At 44.4% G+C, this 13,930-nt stretch overlaps 1 protein-coding gene across 6 annotated transcripts in view; it reads left to right on the top strand.

The window, feature by feature from the left end:
- Positions 1–13,930, top strand: part of MAJIN (membrane anchored junction protein) — a 135,807-nt gene that overhangs the window by 34,684 nt on the left and 87,193 nt on the right. For 3 of the 6 annotated variants that reach the window (XM_056527057.1, XM_056527054.1, XM_056527053.1), the window contains one exon: positions 8,381–8,497. The exons of 1 other annotated variant lie outside the window; for it this stretch is intronic. In XM_056527057.1, coding sequence (XP_056383032.1) covers positions 8,397–8,497 — 101 coding nt within the window. In that variant the 5' untranslated portion in view covers positions 8,381–8,396. Of the gene's footprint in view, positions 1–5,418; positions 5,575–8,050; positions 8,191–8,380; positions 8,498–13,930 lie in introns of all 6 variants that reach the window. 2 more of the 6 variants (XM_056527056.1, XM_056527055.1) reach the window with 2 other exon arrangements.

Here is a 13,930-nt window from a genome sequence, read left to right as displayed (position 1 = left end):
ATAATCCCTTTATTTTGATGACCTATAACTTTTTTATTTTTCCGTATAAGCGGCGGTATGGGGGCTCATTTTTTTACTTTTACATTTTTTACATTTTTTTTTTTACACTTGAATAGTCTCCATAGAGGACTATTCATAGCAATACTATGATTGCTAATACTGATCTGTTCTATGTATAGGACATAGAACAGATCAGTGTTTTCGGTGATCATCTGCTCGATCACAGACCAGAGCAGGAGACGCCGGGAGCGGCACGGAGGAAGGAGAGCGGACCTCCGTGCGGCGTTCTGAATGATTGGATCCCCGCAGCAGCGCTGCGGGCGATCCGATCATTCATTCAAATCGCGCACTGCCGCAGATGCCGGGATCTGTATTGATCCCGGCACCTGAGGGGTTAATGGCGGACGCCCGCGAGATCGCGGGCGTCGGCCATTGCCGGCGGGTCCCTGGCTGCGATCAGCAGCCGGGATCAGCCGCGCATGACACGGGCATCGCTCCGATGCCCGCGGTTATGCTTAGGACGTAAATGTACGTCCTGGTGTGTTAAGTACCACCGCACCAGGATGTACATTTACGTCCTGCGTCCTTAAGGGGTTAAAGCGTACCCGTCAGATCCATCAAAAAAAATATTTTTTTTAAATATATTTTAAGTACCTAATCCTGACCATGTACATCTAATTTTTGTGTGTCTAGCACCTTTTTTATTTTTTTTATTACACTTTTAATTTAGCTCACTAGTCTGAATTCCTCTCAAAGGGAGGGGGCGTGGCCTCACTGTGCAGGTCTCCGCCCCTCCCTCGGTACGCTGTCTGCTCACATCTCCCGAGCATTAGCAAAACTACAACTCACAGCTTGTCCTCGCTGATAGTAGCGGGACACAAGCTGACAGTGGGAGGATTTTTCCTCCAGTTGTGAGCCCTGCACTCACAGCTGTCAATCAAGGAAGTGTGTCCATGAAATAGGTGATGATGCATGGACACAGCAGGACTAGTATGTGTCCAAACCGGCAGGGTGTCCCTTGTTTGACTTGCTTTTTCAATATGAAATACTGAAAATTTTCTAATGAAAGCAATTGCAAAACCTATTGGTTTTGCATGCTTTACAACATATCAAAAGGCAATATAATACAAACATAACAGATTTGCTAATTAACTCACAGTACACACATTTATGCAGTTAGAAAAAGCTTCACACATCACTTACACTTCAATAGCAGCTAAAACACAGGTATTGGAATGCTACACAATTGTTTGAGGGTTTAGTCTTTTTTTTGAGACACTTTGTTTTCCCAGGGAGAGAAGAATAACAATGATAAGGTTGCAACTGAAAAATAACATATCCTTCTTAACTCTCCATAGATATCCCTAGGGTACATATTAGCAAAGCAGTTGCTGTGTGCAGGAGACACCATGCCTGTTTGCAGTGGCCAATGGCTGCAAGATAATACAGCAAAGTTGTGTGGCCAAAGTCTGCTGTGCTCTTGGGTTGAGCACAGGTACATTATATGTTCTAGAAACAGACAAATTGTAGTCACTAGATAGCTATGCTATGTTCAGCATATTAAGCTTAATCATCCCACTGGGAACAAGCTGCGGTATACACAGAATACATTTTATGATATGTTGTCAACATATACCGGCGAAATGTGGACAGAAGATGGTGTAGTCATACATAAGGATACAGGCTGCTATTGTACAATAATCCTTACAAAGTAGAGCTATAGTTTATACATCAAGTGCACTTATTTAAATCTACAAACCTAGGAAAAGAAAGGAACAACAATAATAATTCACCCCTATAGTATAAAACAAGACTGATAACCCAGTATTTACAGTACACTACATAAACAAGGAAAAGTATTGAAAATGTAAAATAAATTAATGTGCATAAAGAAGCCAAGGAAAGATGGAAAAATCTCCAAAAGGCATCAAATTACAGATTAGACATTCTTATAATATGTCAACAATAGTTAGATTTTATTTCCATCATTTACACTTTCAAAATAACAGAAAACAAAAAAAAAGGACATCTGCAAAAGTTTGGGCACCCTGCAGAATTTATAGCATGCACTGCCCCCTTTACAAAGCTGAGACCTGCCAGTGTCATGGATTGTTCTCAATCATTATCTGGGAAGATGAGGTGATGCCAATCTCAAAGGTTTTAAATGCCCAGATTCATCTGACCTTGCCCCAACAATCAGCACCATGGGTTCTTCTAAGCAGTTGTCTAGAAATCTGAAATTGAAAATAGTTGACGCTCACAAAGCTGGAGAAGGCTATAAGAAGATGGGAAAATGTTTTCAGATGTCAATATTCTCTGTTCGGAATGTAATTAAGAAATGGCAGTCATCAGGAACAGTGGAAGTTAAAGCAAGATCTGGAAGACCAAGAAAAATATCAGACAGAACAGCTGGCAGGATTGTGAGAAGAACAATTCAAAATCCACATTTGAGTGTACAATCCCTCCAGAAAGATCTGGCAGACACTGGAGTTGTGGTACACTATTCCACTATAAAGAGATACTTGTACAAATATGGTCTTCATGGAAGAGTCATCAGAAAAAAACCTCTTCTATGTCCTCACCACAAAAATCTGCGTTTGAACTTTGCCAATGAACATATACCGTATATTCCGGCGTATAAGACTACTTTTTAACCCCGAATTTTCTTCTGAAAAGTCAGGGGTCGTCTTATACGCTGGGTACTGGGGTCCGGCATAGGAATACATATGATTATCTGCCCGGCCCGGCTCCCGTGTGCGGCTGCAGGCGGGGGCCGGCCATAGCATGTAAAAACTAATTACTGATACTAAAAACCAGGGGGCCTCCAGCTGTTGTGAAACTACAACTACCAGCATGCCCGGACCGGCAAAGGCTGTCCGGGCATGCTGGGAGTTGTAGTTTCACAACAGCTGGAGGCACCCTGGTTTTTAGTAGACAGTATTAGTTTTTACCTGCTATGGCCGGCCCCCGGCCGGCAGCCACACACGGGAGCAGGGCCGGACACATAAAAAGAAGTATTCCTATCCCGGACATCCCTGTGTGCCGAAAAATCTTTACGGGACATAAGGATGTCCGCCGGTCACTTACCATTCCCTGGCCAACGCGTGTCCTCCTGCGATGATCCTCCGGTCCTCCTGGTCCTCCGCCTCTATGGTTGTACGTCAGTGACGTCCCTTGCGTACAACCATAGAGGCGCAGGAGGACGCGCGTTGGCCAGGGGATTGTAAGTAACCGGCGGCGCGTTATCTTCTTCAGTGTTCCGGTCACCGCTCCCCCGGTACTGGCACCTCCTGCTATGGTCCATAGGCCATAGCAGTAGATGTGACCCCGGGCCGGAGGAGCGGTGACCGGATCACAGTGGGGGCAGTACAGACATACAGCCTCCAGCCATACACTTTATATGGCTGGAGGCTGACACTGTATGTCTGTGGGGAAGGGGGGGGGGGGGGGGGGTGTGGAGCTGACAATGTAATGTGGGGGGGAGCTGCCTACTATTATGGGGGGAGCTGCCTACTATTATGGGGGAAGCTGCCTACTATTATAGGGGGAGCTGCCTTCTATTATAGGGGGAGCTGCCTTCTATTATAGGGGGAGCTGCCTACTATTATGGGGGGAGCTGCCTACTATTGTGGGGGGGAGCTGCCTACTATTGTGGGGGGGAGCTGCCTACTATTGTGGGGGGGGGGAGCTGCCTACTATTGTGGGGGGGGGGAGCTGCCTACTATTGTGGGGGGGGGGGGGAGCTGCCTACTATTGTGGGGGGGGGGAGCTGCCTACTATTGTGGGGGGGGGGGAGCTGCCTACTATTGTGGGGAGGAGCTGCCTACTATTGTGGGGAGGAGCTGCCTACTATTGTGGGGGGAGCTGCCTACTATTGTGGGGGGGAGCTGCCTACTATTGTGGGGGGGGGAGCTACCTACTATTGTGGGGGGGGGGCTCCCTACTAATGTTGGGGAACTCCCGACCTAATGTTGGGTAGCGGGGAGCTGGCAATCTAATGTGGGGGAACATGCTGCCTACCTAATGTGGGGGAACATGCTGCCTACCTAATGTGGGGGGAACATGCTGCCTACCTAATGTGGGGGGAACATGCTGCCTACCTAATGTGGGGGGGAACTACAAGGTACTGTACATTGCGGTAGAGGGGTAGTCTTATATGGCGAGTATATCCCAAACTCTACATTTTAACTGTAAAAGTTGGGGGTCGTCTTATACACCCAGTCGTCTTATACGCCGGCATATATGGTAGACAAGCCTGATGCATTTTGGAAACAAGTTCTGTGGACTGATGAGGTTAAAATTTTACTTTTTGGCCGGAATGAGCAAAGGTACGTTTGGAGAAGGGGAACAGAATTTAATGAAAAGAACCTCTGTCCAACTGTTAAGCATGGGGGTGGATCAATCATGCTTTGGGGTTGTATTGCGGCCAGTGGCACAGGGAACATCTCTCGAGTAGAAGGAAAAAATGGATTCAATAAAATTTCAGCCAATTTTGGATGCTAACTTGATGCCATCTGTGAAAAAGCTGAAGTTAAAGAGAGGATGGCTTCTACAAATGGAAAATGATCCTAAAAACACCTCGAAATCCACGGGGGATTACATCAAGAGGCGTAAACTGAAGGTTTTGCCATGGCCTTCACAATCTTCTGACCTCAACATAATTGAAAATCTATGAATAGACCTTAAAAGAGCAGTGTGCGTGACAGACAGCCCAGAAATCTCAAAGAACTGGAAGACTTTTGTAAGGAAGAATGGGCAAAGATACCTCAAACAAGAAGTGAAAGACTCTTGGCTGGCTACAGAAAGCGTTTACAAGCTGTGATACTTGCCAAAGGGGGCAGTAAAATATATTAACTCTGCATGGTGCCCAAACTTTTGCAGACGCCATTTTTTTTGTTTTCTGTTATTTTGAAAGTGTAAATGATGGAAATAAAATCTAACTTTTGTTGACATATTATAAGAACATCTAATCTGTAATTTGATGCCTTTTGGAGATTTTTCCATCTTTCCTTGGCTTCTTTATGCACATCAATACAAATTTTTACCTGGGGTGGCCAAAATTTTGATCCCCACTGTAATCTAATGGTATGTTCTAATGTTATTGTTGCTGACAGCTATTGGCAACTGCATGCAAGGATGCATTGCAGGGATGCATTGTCAAAATATACCTTTGAGATTTTAATGGAAGAGGTAAGAAGGATATGTTTTTTAATGTAGGGGGGAGTAGCTGCCTCAGTTGAGTCTGAGTTCAGTCCTGGCCTAGCTCCAGACTAGCTTCAGTTCATGCTGTGTGCAGAGCCCCATGTGAGCTGCAGTGTGGAAAGGAGGTGGAAGAAGTGTGAGGTGATTCAGAGGGAAGCCTAAAGAAAATCCTCTTATGAAATAAACCCTGCCATTCTGCAAGTTTTCCCCATACAGTTGGTGAGTTGAAATTGGACCTTATCAGAACCCTAGCCAGTGTGGGATATCTCAAAGTCTCAAGTCTGTCATATTTCATAGCAAGTCAATTCAAGTGGGTGAAAAGCACCATAAGTCCCATCAAGGCCATACGGTTCCTCCCTTCTACTCTGCTCTGTGAGTATTGCGAGTATTGTACCATCTGCTCCTGCCTCAGTAAAAAACGGAGTCGGGTTGACTGGCATCGGTGTGTTTATTGCCCTGTGCCTGGTCCAGGAGAAACTGTCTCCACCTCGGACCGTGTTGGTTAAAAGTGCCCTGGCGTCACGATTTGACAGATATATCTTGTCACCCCAAAACCCGAGTCGCAATTTAGATAATTGCTAACCTGGAAGCCGCTGATGCCACAAATCGCGGAGTCATAATATTTGCACAACTTCACTAAATGTGCTCCACTATTTCAGTCATCAAACTTTCTCCTGAAGAGTGTGCTGGGCTAGACATTAAAGGGGTACTCCGCCCCTAGACATCTTATCCACTATCCGAAGGATAGGGGATAAGATGTCTGATCCCGGGGGTCCCGCTGCTGGGAACCCCCGCAATCTCTCCTGCAACAACCTGTGTCATCTGCTGCACGAAACGAACTTTGCTCTGTTCCTGATGACGAGCGATACAGGAGCTGGAGTATTGTGACATCACAGCCCGGCCCCTCAATGCAAGTCTTTGGGAGGGGGTGGGGTGACGGTCATGAGGGAGGGGGCGGACCGTGACTTCGCGTTACTCCGGCCCCTGTATTGCCCGTCATCAGGCACAGAGCAAAGTTTGCTCTGTGCAGCAGATGACACAGGGTGCTGCAGGAGAGATTGCAGAGGTTCCCAGTGGCGGGGATAAAATGTCTAGGGGTGGAGTACCCCTTTAAATGGGAACTGTCAGCTACAAAAACTTTTTTATGATGTTTATCTTGGCAAAACATTAACCTTTCTGTACTTCATAAGAAAATGTTATTTCCTTTTTTATAGAAATCATGGCTTTGTCCAAGCTGAAGCACAGACATGGACAAAGTCCAGTAAGTGATGGTGGACTAGCACTCCTCTGTGCTTTCCCCTGTCTGATAGGACAGGAGAGAGCACAGAGGAGTCCTGTCGGACTGGAGAGAGCACAGAGGAGTGCTAGCCCACCCTCGTTATTGGACTCTGTCCTGCCTGTGCTTCAACTTGGACAAAGCCATGATTTCTATAAAAAAAAAAAATTACTATTGAATTTTATTAGAAAAGTTAAGGTTTTGCCAATATGTACGACATATAAGAAGTTTTTGTATCGGACAGTACTCATTTAAAGGGGTTGTCCAGCGAAAGAAACAACCTGTGTTTGGCTAATAACATTATATTTGTAAGTTGCTTTAGTGTACTGTGGTGTCCCGGTTCAGGACCTTGTCCTGTCCCTGTCTTAAGTCCCCTCAGTTAGAGTCCCTCCATTCCACAGGGCTCTTCTGCAGGGTTTGCCCTTTACTCGCCTCGCATAATGTGTTAAAGATATAATGTATATTGGTCAATGTGTATACAATTATGTACAAAGTTGTATAGGACCTTCCGGGGTCATGTGATATTGTCATGTGATGTACCCAGAGTTTTCTGGGTTCAGGACCTCCAGGCTTGACAAACAATGAGATTTGTCCAGCCCCCCTAGTATATGAGGGGCTTTAGTCTGTAAATTTGCTCTCTTGTTCCTGCACTCTTATCTCCTGGACATTAAGCTAAGCACAATCAGCATATCTCCATACAGCAAAGCCTGTGAGGAACCTGCATCCCAATTACCTCAGGATAAACTGTATAGATGTAAAGACTGTTTGCTCAAGAAGTTAAGTAAAAGTTCCAGTTATCTCATAAATCTGTGGACATTCCATTTATTCCCTGACGTTTTTGGGCCAGTTGACGGCAGGGCCTTCTATACCAAGCAAACCGCACGCTGGCGTCATGACAAACCAAGGGTTAATACCATCAGACCCTGTAACATCATTGCAACACCCCAGTCACCACAATACATTTTGACACCAAAGTGCACACATCTTTAATATCAACAGTGCCCTCTACTTTTGTAACTTGTCATCAAGTCACATGCTCTGAATGTAGTCTGCTCCATCCCCCTTCCTTGCCGGTCAGCATGGGTGACAAGTCCAGTTTTGTGAAGGGGAGAGGGAATATTACTGCTCATTAGATTAGTTACTTATTAGATAAAGGAGCATTGAGCCAGTTCTGATAGATGCTACTGTGACTGAGCAAGGCTTCCTGCAGCCTTATTTAATAATGTCATGAATCTAATGAGCAGTAATATGAGCTCCCCTTCACGTCACTAGTCTTGTCCCCCATGCTGACAGGAGGTGAGGTGAGAGGAGGGACAGAGTAGACTACATTTACAAGGGAATGGGCACTACTTATATAGAAGATCTGTGCAGTATGGCTAATAACATTTAAGTTACTTATTATACTTTTAACATCTTACACAGGTTGTTTCTCTCACTGGACAACCCCTTAATAGCAGTCATCCTAGTTATATTATTTATTATTAATAATTTACTTAATTTATGTATTTATTTTTTGAATGGGCCTAAAATGCTTTAAATACTCAGCAGTAACTTATGTTTCTGATCCCAAAGCGATCCCCGCCTAGTGATGAGAGCCATAATTCTGGGGAACGGCCCATGACCACTGAGGCTGCGGCGGTGGGGACATGACGACAACACCAAAAGGAAGATCAGGGTGCCAATCGTGGCCTGATCAGCACGGGATCAGAAAAGTAAAGTAACTGCTGTGTTTTTATTTATTTTGTTAAGCATTTTGGGCCCTTTTTCAAAATAAACAAAATAAAACATTGTTATCCCCTTTTTAGATCTGTCTACACTGTGTTTGGGTATTGCAAACACAACCGGAAAAAACTTGTATCTGTTTTTATACACAGAAATATATATATATTTTTTTATGTGCAGGATTATATCTGGCTAAATGCCCATAAAGCCATTCACCTTTCCTCTCCCGGAAACACGATTTTTCCATACCTCAGGATATGTGTACAAGTTTAAAATCCGATATGGTGTCCATTTTTGGTAAGATTTAAGTTGTATTTCCTATAAATGGTTAATATAAATTTGAAAGGAAAGCTCTGGAATTAATAAACCTCTGACACATTATTGTGATATGAGATGAAAACACTAGTGGGAGTCTGAGAGCTGGAACCACCACAGATTGCTCTAAATGTAATGGTTAGTGGTTCTATTTTATTTATTTTTTAAAGGGGATCTCCACTGGGCAGCATTCGGAAGTAAATGTTCTGAATGCTGTTTTCGTGCTGTGGGGGTCAGCTATGCCCCCTCATGTCATCACGGCCACACCCTCTCAATGCAAGTCTATGGGGGGGGTCGTCATGCCCCTCCCATAGGCTTGCATTGATTGGGCATGGTCGTGATGTCACGAGGGGCGTAGCAGACCCCCGCAGCGCAAAAACAGCATTCAGAATATTTACTTCCGAATGCTGGCCAGTGGAGTACCCCTTTTAAGCATAATTTTCCTTCAGCTCTGAGTTCAGAAAATATGGACTTGTCTTCCTGGTAAGTAACCCCTTAAGGACACAGACCATTTTGGCCTTAAAGGGGGAACTCCAGTGAAAACATTTTATTTGATTTTTTTTTGTTAATAAACTGCTGCTAGAATGTTAAACAGATTGGTAAATTACTGTAAATGTAAAATTCTTAATCCTTCCAGCTGCTGTATACTACAGAGGAAGTTATTTTCATTTTGAATTTCTTTTGTTTGACCACAGTGCTCTCTTCTGCTGACACCTCTGTCCATACTTTTTTTTTTTTTTTGCACTTTTTTTTTTAGTCCCCATAGGGGACTATTACATGCAGTCCTTGGATTGCATACACTGCTAAATGCTATAGCATAGCATTGATCAATGTTATTGGTGCTCTGCTGCTCCAGCCTACCATGGCTGATCGGAGCTTCAGACCAACGATTGGACTGCGAGGAGGTAAAGGCCCTGTTGCCTCCTGAGCCCGCGTCATAGAAGGGGAGCAGGGCAAGGGCATACAGATACACCCTTGGTCCCCAAGAAAAGGGGTACTCAGCTGGAAAAAATTTTTTTTAAATCAACCGGTGCTAGAAAGTTAAACAGATTTGTAAATTACTTCTATTTAAAAAGCTTAATCCTTCCAGTATTTATCAGCTGCTGTATGCTACAGAGGAAGTTCTTTATTTTTTTGAATTTCCTTTCTGTCTGATCAGTGCTCTCTGCTGACACATCTGTCCATTTTAGGAACTGACCAGAGCAGGAGCAAATCCCCATAGCAAACATATCCTGCTCTGGACAGTTCCTGACATGGACAGAGGTGTCAGCAGAGAGCACTGTGGTCAGACAGAAAGGAAATGCCAAAAGAAAAGAACTTCCTCTGTAGCATACAGCAGCTGATAAGTACTGAAAGGATTACGATTTTTAAATAGAAGTAATTTACAAATCTTTTTAACTTTCTGGCATCAGTTGATTCAAAAAATGTTTTCCAGCAGAGTACCGCTTAAAAGGAATACTCCAGCCCTAAGACATCTAATCCCCTATCAAAAGGATAGGGGATTAGATGTCTGAACGCGGGGATCCTGCCGCTGGGGACCCCTGTAATCTCTCATGCAGCACCCACCTGTTTCAGCTGCATGCAGCCCTGGTGGCTCCATGTCTGAAGCCTCATGACCACGGGACCAGACTTGTGATGTCACGCCCCGTTCCCTCAATGCAAGTCTATAGGGTAGGGTATAAGATGTCTTAGTGCTGGAGTACCACTTTAAAGGGGTACTTCGCCACTAGCATCTTATCCCCTATCCAAAGGATAGGGGATAAGATTTCAGATTGCCGGGTCCCGCTGCTGGGGACCCCCGGGATCTTTGCTGCAGCACCCCGCTATCATTACTGTACAGAGCAAACTCACTCTGTGCGTAATGATGGGCAATACAGGGGCCGGAGCATTGTTACGCCACGGCTCCGCCCCCTCGTGACGACTCTGCCTGCCCCCTCAATGCAAGTCTATGGGAGGGGGCGTGGTGGCCATCACGCCCCCTCCCATAGACTTGCATTAAGGGATGCTCCGGCCCCTGTATCACCGATCATTACGCACAGAGCGAGCGTGATCTGTGCAGTAATGACAGCGGAGTGCCCCAGCCGAGATCCCGGGGGTCCGCAGCAGTCTAGGGCTTAGTAATCCTTTAAGGACCAAGCCAATTTCATTTTTGCATTTTTGTTTTTTCCTCCTTGCCTTCTAGGAACCATAACTCTTATTTTTTCATCCACAGACCAATATGAAAGCTTGTTTTTTGCAGGCCCAATTGTACTTTGTAATGACGCCTTTACATTTTACCCTAAAATGTATGGCACTACCAAAAATTATTATTTTTTTTTTTTTGTGGGGAAATTGAAAAGAAAAAATGCAATTTTGCTACTTTTGGAGGGTTTCGTTTTTACGCAGTGCATTTTAGAGTAAAACTGACATGTTCTCAGAATTCTGGGTGTCAATATGATTAAAATGCAAAAAATGTTTTACTATTTTTAAAAATTTCACTTTATTTTATCAAAATTAGTATGTTCAAAATTGCTCAATTCTGACCTATAACATTTTCATTTTTGCGTATACAGGGCTGTATAAGGGCACATTTTTTGCGCCGTGATCTGTAATTTTAATGGGTACCACTTTTGCATTTATCTGACTTTTTTTGATCTCTTATAATACAATTTTTCGATATGTGACCAAAAAGCAGAAATGTAAGACTTTTTTTTTTTTTTTCCTTTTAGTTTACGTGTACGGATCATGTGGAACATATTTTAATAGGTTGCACATTTATGCATGCGTTGATACCAAATACAGTGATCCCTCAACTTAAACACAATATTTTCAACATACAATGGTCTTTTCTGGGCCATTGTAACTTGAAACCATACTCAACATACAATGCTATGGACAGTCAAGATCTGTGAAACATGTCAGTGGCTTGAAGAACTGACCAATCAGAATGGGCATTCACTGATAAAACACCTGTATTACTGAAGTGTATGCGCTGAATATCTGTCTGGTAACATCTCCCTACAGTACAGGGAGGTATTACATGTTCTGTACTACTCTTTACCTGTGCTACAGTTAGCTGCACCTTTGGACACCATGTGAGAGCGGGTCCATTTAACTTTTTTAGGACATTGCGTGTACTGTACAGGACCCTGAAGAAGCTCATGTCCTCTACATAGACAGTGATTTACAGCTCCCAGCAGATCTTTCTTACTTTTATATGTAAGGATTTGCTTTATCTGTATTAGTTATCTACTTATTTTTGTTTAATCCTCACTTTTTCCTATTTTTGGATGACATTTTGGGGGCTTCAGAACCAATTACCAGGTTTCCATAGAGTTATGGTCTCAACATACAATGGTTTCAACATAAAATGGTCATCCTGGAACCAATTAATATTGTAACTTGAGGGACCACTGTATCGTTAATTTTTTTTTTTTACACTTTGTTTTTGTAAAATAGGGAAAAGGGGAGGGGATATAGTTTATTGGGGGAAGGGCTTATTCACTTTTTAATTTAAAAACTTTTTATTACTTTACTTTTTATTTATGTCCCCATAGGGGACTTTACATAGCAATCATTAGATTGCTATCACTGTTCTGTGCTATGCATATGCATGGCACTGATCCATAATTTGCTAGAAGACAAATCAGAGCAGCAGATTGCCGGTGATGTCAAGTTTTCTATGAGCGCATGTGCAAGTGTCTATTTGCTGCGCAGTTAGTGTAGGGCTAGCTTAATCCATGCATGCGCAGTTGTTAGGGGAGTCCGATGAAAAAGATGGGGAACTACACACGTTTTTTTTCATAAATAAATAATAAATAAAAAAAGTGTGTGGTTCCCCGTCTTTTCATTCTCAGCCAGATACCAACAAAGCAGCAACAGCCTGACGTTACCAGGGTGGCCGAGTACCATTGTTACTTACCCTCTCCAGCCTAAATAACGCCAGCCTGTTACCGCCTAGGCCCAATAGCGCCATATTTGACGCTTTGTGCCTGTTGGTATCTGCTCTATTTTTATCCTGGTACCCACGGCCACAGGGGTACCGGGGCATTAATTGGGGGTTAGCGCTAGCTGTTTTTGGGGGTTAACGCTAAACTCCAGCTTACAACAACAACAAAAAGAACAACGTAGACTTCCATCAAAACGGATGTTTCAAGTGCGGAGGAAAAACATGCAAACTCTGCAGAAATATCAATCATGGCGCAAAAACTTTCATAAGTAACCAAACAGGTGAAAAATTCACGATAAAGGATAGACTCAGTTGTAATTCCACACATGTAATATATCTGAGTGTGGATGTCAGTTGCAGTATATTGGATGGACATCGCAAACGCTGAGAAACCGCATGAGCGGTCACCGATTTAATGTTACACATAAATTCCTAAAACATAGTGTATCCAAACATGCAACCGAAAAGCATAATAATGAGTTTGAGGACTTCAAGATCACTGCAATTGAGCAGATACCAGAGGACCACAATGATAGGCTTGGCAGCCTATGCAGAAGAGAATCATTTTGGATCTACAAAATGAACACTCTCTCTCCTCTGGGATTAAATGAGAACATCGATAATGTATAAATAAATTGCCAACACATCCGTTTAATTCCTCCAATTCAATTTTAGGAAACAAACTCCAATATACTAATATACGTATGTTTATGTGTGTGTGTGTATATATGTGTATGCGCATATATATATATATATATATATATATATATATATACACACCGTATTTATCGGGGTATACCACGCACCGGCCTATAACACGCACCCTCATTTTACCAAGAATATTTGGGTAAAAAAAGTTTTTTACCCAAATATCCATGGTAAAATGAGGGTGCGTGTGTGCGCGTGTATACCCTGATACACCCCCAGGAAAGGCAGGGGGAGAGAGGCCGTCACTGCCCGCTTCTCTCCCCCTGCCTTTCCTGGGGTCTAGAGCCCTGCTGCCGACCCTTCTCTCCCCCTGGCTATCGGCGCCTCTGCCCGTTCTGTCCCCCTGACTATTGGTGCCGGCGCCCCATTGCCGGCGCCGATAGCCAGGGGGAGAGAAGCGGCGCCGACAGCCAGGGGTAGAGAAGGGGCCGCGGCACCCATTGCCGGCGCCGCTGCCCCGTTGCCTCCCCCCATCCCCGGTGGCATAATTACCTGTTGCCGGGGTCGGGTCCGCGCTGCTTCAGGCCTCCGGCGTACGTCCCCTGCGTCGTAGCTATGCACTGCACGGCGCACTGACGTCATGCGCCGTGCAGCGCATAGCAACAACGCAGGGGACGCACGCCGGAGGCCTGAAGCAGCGCGCCGATAGCCAGGGGGAGAGAAGGGCCGGCAGCAGGGCTCTAGACCCCAGGAAAGGCAGGGGGAGAGAAGTGGGCAGCGACGGCCTCTCTCCCCCTGCCTTTCCTGGGGGTGTATCGGCGTATAACATGCACATAGAC

This window comes from Hyla sarda, chromosome 6 (assembly GCF_029499605.1).
Source record: "Hyla sarda isolate aHylSar1 chromosome 6, aHylSar1.hap1, whole genome shotgun sequence".
In the NCBI taxonomy this organism is placed as follows: Eukaryota; Metazoa; Chordata; class Amphibia; order Anura; family Hylidae; genus Hyla; species Hyla sarda.
Note: the sequence above shows the minus strand (reverse complement) of the source record. Positions and strands in the feature narration are given on the sequence as shown.